Source organism: Equus caballus, chromosome 13, assembly GCF_041296265.1.
Source record: "Equus caballus isolate H_3958 breed thoroughbred chromosome 13, TB-T2T, whole genome shotgun sequence".
NCBI classification, from domain to species: domain Eukaryota; kingdom Metazoa; phylum Chordata; class Mammalia; order Perissodactyla; family Equidae; genus Equus; species Equus caballus.
In genome coordinates, this window is record NC_091696.1 from 29,459,006 (window position 1) to 29,468,478 (window position 9,473).

The 9,473-nt window shown below is 46.1% G+C and overlaps 1 protein-coding gene across 2 annotated transcripts; it reads left to right on the forward strand.

Annotated features, from left to right (window-relative positions):
- The first annotated feature begins 1,881 nt into the window (after positions 1-1,881).
- On the forward strand, positions 1,882-8,651 carry COX6A2 (cytochrome c oxidase subunit 6A2). Of its 2 annotated transcripts, none has more exons than XM_070231851.1 (4): positions 1,882-2,294; positions 7,229-8,075; positions 8,274-8,410; positions 8,521-8,651. In XM_070231851.1, exons 2-4 carry the CDS (start codon positions 8,003-8,005, stop codon positions 8,602-8,604), a joined length of 294 nt encoding a protein of 97 aa, XP_070087952.1. In that variant the 5' UTR covers positions 1,882-2,294; positions 7,229-8,002; the 3' UTR covers positions 8,605-8,651. The 2 variants fall into 2 exon arrangements, with proteins under 2 accessions (XP_070087952.1, XP_001500382.1); XM_001500332.5 differs by having other exon boundaries at positions 2,042-2,294; positions 7,297-8,075.
- Positions 8,652-9,473: the final 822 nt, after the last annotated feature.

The following is a 9,473-nucleotide window of genomic DNA, read 5'->3' on the forward strand; positions in this document are numbered from 1 at the left end:
AGTCAAAAGAATTTTCACCATTTCAAGCTTAGATGTCCAAGAGAGTGAAAACTAATGCCACTGACAGAGTGAAATTGGGAGTCAGCAATTATTTGGCAGAGGGATATTAAATCTGAAGTGATGGCAGAGCATTAAGGGGGAAGTATCCAGGGAGCAGCATGAGTTGCAGGCTTGGAGCTCAGGTAAGAGGTCAGGGGCAGATATCAGTAGAGCTGTGAAGTGAAGCACAAGCAGGGGGGCCCAGAGAGTGAACCGAGGGCCAGGGATCAAGTCTTGGGATTCAGAGAGGCCAGAAGCAGTGTCCCCCAGTCCTCATTTCCAAGTAATGGGAAACCTAGACTAATAGCCTCGATAGGCCTAAAAACAGAATTAGCATACTTCTATATGAGCCACTGGGATATTTACTAGTCTTATTGCAAACTCTCATCTTGGTTAATTTGACTTTTGAGATTTAAAATTACAAGTTTACCTATAGTCTCTTTTTAAAAATTAGACTTTCCAATCTTGTCTGTGACAAATTGTTTAATTATCTTCTTGGCCTGAGTGGCTCCCTTCTGTTAATCACCTTAGCCAATAAAACACTAATGTCTTTTCTTCTGCTGTTGAAGTTGATTCTTTCTTGATGGTTTGTGCTCAGATGTTCCAGGCTAATATGAATGATCCTTCCTTGCTATACTTTCATTCAGGATGAAGATGACAAAAGTCCAAGACAACTAAAAATCTTGTAACCCCAAGTGATGTTTTAAATTAAATCTTACTATCAAGACACACTGACTATTTGATTCTGAAAGCAAAATCTTCTTTACAGAAAACTATCGGTATCTATCTATAAATAGAAAACTATTTATAGAAAACTATCTTCTGTGGTTTATTCTCCCTCTCTGGAGGGAATTATGGTGCAGGAATCTGAAATCTCCAATTTCTTCCACAGGAATTGGGAACAAGAATGAGGACAAGTTTATTCAAGAGGAAGGGCCCAGTAACAGAGAACATCAAGGGATATGCCCAAGAACAGTGTCATCTATTTCTAGACTCAACCTCAAGAAACTTCAGATGACGTTGCCAAGAATCTTAAATTAGAGAAATCTCAAGATAACTCCTTGAAGATTGGAGGCTGGGTACCACTCCCACACTGTGAACTCACTGGTCATGGGAAACCTGTGCCTGGTACAAGACCCTACAGCTGCACCCACGGTGGCAAGAGCTTCCGGCATAGTTACTCTCTGACCCATCATCTTCGAAGTCATGCAGGTGAGAAGCCTTCCCCCTGTCCTGACTGTGGAAAACGTTCCAGCCAAAGTTCCAACCTCCTCCAGCATCAGCAGACTCACCAGGGAGATGAGCCCTACAAGTGTGGGGCCTGTGGGAAAGGTTTTGCTCAGAGTGCATCCCTCATCCAGCACAGAAGGGTCCACACTGGTGAGAGACCCTATCACTGTCCCCAGTATAGAAAGACCTTCTGTGGAAGCTCCAACCTCATTACGCACTAGCGAATCCACTCTGGGCAGAAGCCATATATCCGTGGGGGATGTGGCAAGGGCCTTACAGTCAGTTCTCTGCTGCTGCCTCACCAAGGAGTGCATACTGGCCTGAAGCCCTATGTCTGTCCCCAGTGCATTCTTGCAGATTCCAGATTCCAAGTTCACCCTCCATGGTGAACCAGAAACAGTCATGGCTGCCAAGTTTACCTGTTCTGAGTGTGGAAAGAATTTCCCAGCCATCGGCAAGTTCCTTCGACACCAGCTCACCCGTACAGGTGAGAAGCTTTACATCTGCTCCAAGTGTGGGAAGCGCTTCACCCAGAGCTCCTCCCTGATCCGGCATAGAAAGAGCCACTTAGCAGAAAAGCCACACCTGTGTGTAGAGTGCGGCTCTGGCTTCAATTACCCTGTCCACCTGGTCAACCACCAGCGGATGCACTCAGGGGAACGGAATTTGGCTTCTCTGAGTGCCAGGAGTGCTCCTGTGAAGCACTTGACCAGGCACTGGCAGACTGCCCAGCTGGCAGCTCACGAGGCTGGGAGTGATCGGGCCCAGAAGCTATACAGGTGTGGGACTTGTGGGGAACAGTTTGGCAACAGGCTGCTCTGAAACAGCACAAGAGGACTCATAATATAGACCAGCCCTACCGATGCTACCAGTGTGGCCTTGGCTTTGGAGAGGGCACCACACTCCTTTGCCACCATCAAACCCACACTGGAGAGAAGCCCTGCCAGTGTCTTCCATGTGGGAAAGTTTTCAGCCGGAGATCTAACCTTGCCAGACACCAAAGAACTCATGCGGTGCGGCCCTAGGTGAGCCCTTTCTTTGGTAGCCTTGCAGGTGGACTTGGGGATCAGCGACACATTTCCTTCCTTCTCCCAGTACTATCTGTGAAGGCCTTTCTCTACTATCAGTCTTCCTCAGAAGTGCTGAATGTTTGGGTTTGGTTTTATTTTCTTTTTCCTGAATCCTTCTCCTCTCTCCTTTCCCTCAAACCTCACAGTTTGCAGAAGGATTTCGGGAGGTGGTAGGTGAAATGCAAAAGTACTGAAGTACGGGCATGCCCTCAGTTTGGCCAAGGATAATATTAAGTGATGTCTTAATATCAGTGATTAATAAATTATTTCTCTTATGCTTTTTAAAATGTTATTTTAAAAATTATTTGTTGGTTTTCCCAACAATGTGCTATTAGAGTGAAGAAAAAATGCCGAGTTCCTCTATGAGAATTCAAACTGCAAAGAAGTCCTTAATATCCAGTTTCCAAGCTTGCTCCCCGAGTCCTTGATTCCTCTTTCTCTCATTGCACTGCACCTCCAGCTCGGATCCCATCAGGCACCGCATCCTAGTTCTTCTGCTTCAGAAAGTTTTCTCAAGTCCACTCTCTCTTCTCTGTTGCCAGTGCTTCTGCCTGAAGCGCAAATCCTTGTCATCATTTGCCTGGATTATTACAAAAGACTCCTAATCAGCTCCCCCTGCTTCCAGTCTCTGCATTCTGGCTCATCATCCATAGAATCCACTGGTTAAACTTCTCTCTTTTTTTTTTTAACTTTTTATTAAGATTATGATAGTTTACAACCCTGTGAAATTTCAGTTGTACATTATTGTTAGTCATGTTGTAGGTACATCACTTCACCCTTTGTGCCCTCCCCCAAACCCCCCTTTCCCTGGTAACACCAATCAATTCTCTTTGTCTCTATGTTTAACTTCCACCTATGAGTGGAGTCATACAGAGTTCGTCTTTCTCTGTCTGGCTTATTTCACTTAACATAAGACCTTCAAGGTCCATCCATGTTGTTGTGAATGGGACGATTTTGTCTTTTTTATGGCTGAGTAGTATTCCATTGTATATATATACCATATCTTCTTTATCCAATCATCAATTGATGGGCACTTAGGTTGCTTCCACATCTTGGCTATTGTAAATAATGCTGCAATGAACATAAGGGTGCATGGGACTTTTGGAATTGCTGATTTCAAGTTCTCTGGGTAGATACCCAGTAGTGGGATGGCTGGGTCATAAGATATTTCTATTTTTAATTTTTTGAGAAATCTCTATACTGTTTTCCATAGTGGCTGCATCAGTTTGCATTCCCACCAACAGTGTACGAGGGTTCCTTTTTCTCCACATCCTCTCCAACATTTGTCACTTTTTGTTTTGGTTATTTTTGCCATTCTAACAGGTGTAAGGTGATATCTTAGTGTAGTTTTGATTTGCATTTCCCTGATGATTAGTGATGGTGAGCATCTTTTCATGTGTCTATTGGCCACCTGTATACCTTCTTTGGAGAAATGTCTGTTCATGTCTTAAACTTCTCTCTTAAACCTCAAACTCCAACACTAAATCTGAAGTCACTCCCCTGCTTAAAAGCATTGGTGCCTTCCCCACCCCCACCCCCCACCTCCACCCCAAAATGGCCTGCAGAATAGAGTTCAAATGCTTCTGCACAGCATCCATGGCTTCTCAGTTTGGCTTGCCCAACCTCTGCAGCTTTACTGGCCATGGCCCTTCACACCTCTGGGTCTTTACACTTGTTTTATCTCCCTCAACTGCCCAGAATATGCTTCCCCCTTCTCTGTTGCCTAAACTTATCCTACTGATCACGTGAGCCACAGCTCCACTGAAAGCTTTCCCAAACTCTCAATCACACACTTGGTGTGGTAACTGCTGAAGTGGCATAGTTAACCATCGGAAATGTCTGATCACACATCTGTCTCCCCCAGTAGACTGAGCTCCATGAGAGCAGAGACTCTGATACACTGCCTGACTCAGCAAGTGCTCAGTAAATATTAATTGAATCAAGGAACCACTTCCAATTGCTCAAGGTTTTTATGCTAAGACTCAGGTTTCTTTGATCCTTGTCTTCCTGAGATACAGCGTGGACACACTTGGAAAGTTAACCAAAGTGACCACACTTGATCATTGATTCACCTCCTGTTCAACAGTTCTGTGGTTATTTCTATAGTGATAACAGAGAAAAGCAAGTGAAAACAGTGCTGTTTACTTGGGTCCAGTACATTTCATCCATACATTTGTAGTAATGAGATTACCACACATTGTCAGGTTGGTCTCATCCAATTTTCAGCAGCATCAGTGATAGTACAGAAAAGCCTTCAAATGTATTTTCAGTAATCAGCATTTGTGGTGGCAAAATACTGGTTTAGAAAATATCTAAGATTAATAAGTCACCATTTGGGGGCCTCTTTATATATCAGTTAGCATAGTGAACACAGCACGTAGGATGTGAGATGAAGGTCTCATAATGGGAGCAGAAACTTCAGATTCTTGCCCAAGGTATAACCGCTGTCTGGGCTTGAGTTACACGAGTCATGAGGCCAACTGAGCACCAGTGCACCTGGCTCAGCTAAAATCTTGTGTCCCAGCATTAGATACATATTTCAGAGAAATCAGATTGCAGCCTATAGATAGATAGATAGATAGATTGATTGATTACTGAGGAAGATTGGCCCTGTGCCAATCTTCCTCTATTTTGTGTATGGGACGCCACCACAGTGTGGCTTGATGAGTGGTGTGTAGGTCCATGCCCGGGATCCAAACCCATGAACCCCGGGCCACCAAAGCAGAGCATGCGAACCTAACCACTATACTACTGGGCTGGCCCTGTATGTAGATTTATTTTGATACATAACACTACACTATTAGGAAATGGAAGAAGAAAATAAAAGTACAAAGACTCAACCATGAAACTTTTAGCAAGTTGGACTATATCTCAATATGTAATTTATTTGACTACATTTTAACAAACACTAGATGCCTTCACCTCAAGAGGCCATTCAGTTGCACTCATTAAAACCATACATACTCCAGAATGTTTATTAAAGACATTTCTATCTATCATATCAAAAGAAGGCAAAAAACTTTCAATAAAACATGGATCATAGTACAGGGGAACAGAAATTGAAATTTTGCTGGTGAAAGTTTAGAGATCTTTGAAGCTAGAGGTCCATAGCTTCAAAGAAAATGTTTAGCAATTAATGAAGACTTAAAATCCCAACTCAAGCTGCCTTTTTGTTATTTCATGTAACTGAAAAGCCTAAGGATACAGATCTTTCTCAACTCTGGCACATCTTGATCCAGGGGTTCAAATAATATTAACAAGGCTAGATCTCTCCCCATCTTTCAGGTCTGCTCTGAAAAATGATTTCAATATTGGCTTCAATCTGAGTCTCCAAGTCTAGCTGAAGTACTACTGTGTCTCCATAGTCCAAGAAAGAAGTCCCAAAATTGAGACTCATGGACCTGTGCCCCTCCCAAACCAATCACTATGGCCAGGAGAACGGAATGCTCTGATTGGTTAGGCCTGGGTCATGTGGCCCCTCTTGGAGCTGGAGGAGAGAGTCAACCCCACCTGAACTGAAAATGACAGGTGGTGGAGGTGATTTCACAAAGAAAAGCTGGGGTGTTATTATCAGAAGAAGAAGGCATGGGTGTGTTGGACAGATGACACAAAACAATAGATGTCCACTATAACGAGATTCTAGCCCCTCTTTAGACCGTATCATCCTACTGTCATTAGCCCACTGGTGGCCTCTACTCTGATTCTGTCTTATCTCCAACTCCCTTTACTGTTCACCGTAGCTAACCCATGTCCTGTATCATCATTCAGTTGTCTTTCTGGGACAATGCCAATTTCAAATATTCTGTCCTAGAGCATCCATAAATAAAATTAATATTTAGTAGATCACATGTGGAATTGATCTTTGCTTTGGAAAATATGATCATGGTATGTAACAGCCCAGGAAAGAGGCACAGGAGAAACTGACTCGGAGTCATACCCTTCACCACCAACAGCTGAGGAGTGTCTGAAAACGGGCTAGGATGCTACTCACTGGGGTTTACTTAACAACTGGTAAGGTTGTTCTTCTTTCTGCCTAAAGCAAAGAAAAACCTAAACCTCTAGAAACTGGGAGCTTTGGCAGTAGCCCAATTAATTAATTGTATGAGTGAGAACTTGTGAAACAAGGTGGGTAGAAAGACTGCAGGAGCTGGCTCTGCACTGCCTCTACACAGTGATCAGCCTAGAAAAGACTGCCGCAACAGAGGGCTCTGCGTACCACATGAGGGTGACAGCAGCAGAGATGGGAGCAACCCTCAGGGCACTCACCAAGTACCAGCAAGAAAAGCTCTTAGTGGGAACTTCCAAGCTGAGACAAAGGGATGGGAATCCCCAGGGAACTGTTTGGCAATGACCAACAAACTCTGCGTGGAGAGAGGGGAGCCTAGAACCTTTCCAGGTAAAAACACCACTCTTTATTCCATTTGTCAGGTTTGTGGCTGTCCAGCATCTTTTGAATACTCTTCCTATATTTGGGGATTTTCTCCAAGATGCAATTCCTGCTTCCCTAAGGCAGAAGCTGGAACTCAATTTCTCAGCCTTTCTCAAAGCCAGGACCCAGGCAATGACGTAGGTGTTGCCAGTTCGTGCCCACGTGATTCTCTGATTCAGAAAAGAGCAACTCAAGGATGCAAGCTTCATGAAGAATCCATTTTCAAGGAGGGGGTGAGGGTGGAAGAATCTGGCTTTCCAGGGCAACAGTGATGAAGTTTTTGGCATCCACTGTCCAGCAGTGGAACCGTGGTGGTGTCTCACTGCAGCTGGCCCACAGACTGGTGTGTTTCTGCCTGTGTAGATCACAGGCTGCTCTGGCCACACCAGGGATACTGTGAGCTACCTAAGATTCTCAGTTGCTTATCTTTGTGTTTTGTTTTGCTGTTGTTGTTTTGCAGGGAAAGATTCACCCTGAGCTAACATCTGTTGTCAATCTTCCTCTTTTTTTTTTTCCTCTTCTCCAAAGCCCCAGTGCGTGGTTGTATGTCCTAGTTGTAAGTCGTCTTAGTTCTATGTGAGCTGCCACCACAGCATGGCAACTGACAGATAGGTGACATGGTTCCGTTACCAGGTAACGAACCCAGGCCACCAAAGCAGCGAGCACCAAACTTGAACCTCTAGGCCATCAGGACTGGCTCTTGCTTATCTTTTTAAAACTAGTTAGAGTGAGTTCTGTTCTTTGCAAAGAACTGTGGCTAATACATATACCGAGCTACTGTTAGGTGCCAGACTCTAAGCTGGCATATTTCTATGTTACTTTACTCAAACTTCATAAACATGATTTAAGGTACACATTATTATACATTTTACAGATGAAAAAACTTAGATTCGAAAGGACACAATTCAGTCTACAAATATTTATTAAAGGCCTACTGTGTGCCAGCCACTGGGAAGACAGTATTGAAAAGAACAGTTCCCTGCAACAATAAAAAGAAAGGCATATATTGTATTTTAAATGTCCGCTTACCAAAATAAGAGGCACAGTATAGCAGCTGTCTGGAGAGAAGGACTTCATGCCAGTCAGGCCCCATTTTAAATATAGAAAACCCCTAAAAATAGCCACCCATATTACAGACTCAACAGGTGATTGGCCCAAAAACAGGGGAGGGGAATGTAGGCCTCAGTGAAGGAGAGTCAAAGGACAGTCTGTGGTTCCCGGCTTCTCTCGCGGAATGGCTCTGCCTCTGAGGTCCTTGAGTCGGGGCTTGGCCAGTGCAGCCAAGGGAGACCATGGAGGGGCAGGAGGTGAGTAGGGCTGGGGCCTTACCCTGTCGCTTCCTGACCTTGCCCACCCGTCCCCCCCATCCCACTCTGGGCCCTTCCAGGGTCCTGGCGACACCCCCAACCAGTCAACCTCCCCCTCCCCCCCGCCCCACCCCCAATTCCTCCCCAGTCCTTCCAAGGCCCTCGCCGCTTCTCTCACCCCTGCCTCTCCCGCTGCAGCCAGCACCTGGCGCCTCCTGACCTTCGTGCTGGCCCTCCCCAGCGTGGCCCTCTGCACCCTCAACTCCTGGCTCCACGCGGGCCACCGCGAGCGCCCCGAGTTCATCGCCTACCACCACCTCCGTATCCGCACCAAGGTACGAGGCCTCAGCACCGGAGTGGGAGCGAGCGGGCGGGCAAGGGGGTGCAGGGGGACCCCAAGGCCCGGACAGCGCTGACGACTCGCTCTCCCTTCCTCTCTCCACAGCCCTACTCCTGGGGAGACGGTAACCACACCCTTTTCCACAATCCCCGCGTCAACCCTCTGCCCACGGGCTACGAACAGCCCTGAGGCCCGGGCGGCCGCCCCCAGGTGCAATAAAGGTGTAGAAGCTGTGAGTGTCCGCAGGTTCCGTGGGGACCACAGGGTGACGTCGGGGGCGGGGGGCCGGCGGCGTCGGTGGCTCTCCCACTGGGCGCTTCCACACAAGTGCAGTTGGCGCTCCATGTGCTCCTCCCAAGGCCTTGGTTTGGAAGGTGCTAGGGGGAATATCCTTGATGAACAGGTAGGAGATTGTTGCTGCTTCTCTCTCACCTATTAATAATTAGGGCTCTGGGCTGTAAACAAACGGCTTTCACAGACACAGTAACTCTGGGAACAAGACATAATTTTGGTTCCCGTTCTCCAGAGGAGGAATTTGAGATTCTCAGAGATTAAATGACTTAAATTCAGGCAGCTCATGAGAGGCCCCATGGGAACCCAGAGCTGCAGGCCCTCAAGTACCACTTTTTGCCTGACACACACTGACAGCATGTGGGAATTCCAGCTATCTGGAGACAACCCTGATTTCAAACGTAGGATCTACAGCCCTATGTGTGAGCCTTCATGATCTAATCCTTGATTTGGAATATTGCAGGCATTCTCTGTGACCACCTTTAATGGATCTTCTGTATTAATTTGGGAAATCAGATGCGCCTTTCTGGAAGCCCAGCTCTCCTAGCTTCTGGGGACTCCATTCAAGGGGGACATTGGTTCAAACAAGCTCTGAACATTTCATTCACCTCCTAGGACAGTCTGCTCACTTGCCATTACCAAGGAGCCTGAAGCCTGTGCTGAAAATCACGACCAAGATACACACACAGATTCCTTTGGCCGCCTCCCTTGACACTACTCACAGAACCATTAAGAAAAGATGATCACAGGCCCCAGTCACCTGAGAA

What these genes read in the sequence shown, in the direction of transcription:
- COX6A2 (XM_070231851.1), top strand. Translation starts at nt 8,003, where the DNA reads ATGGCTCTGCCTCTGAGGTCCTTGAGTCGGGGCTTGGCCAGTGCAGCC. An exon ending in AGACCATGGAGGGGCAGGAG is followed by an intron (nt 8,076 to 8,273) that starts GTGAGTAGGGCT and finishes CTCCCGCTGCAG; the next exon opens with CCAGCACCTGGCGCCTCCTG. An exon ending in ACCTCCGTATCCGCACCAAG is followed by an intron (nt 8,411 to 8,520) that starts GTACGAGGCCTC and finishes CTCTCTCCACAG; the next exon opens with CCCTACTCCTGGGGAGACGG.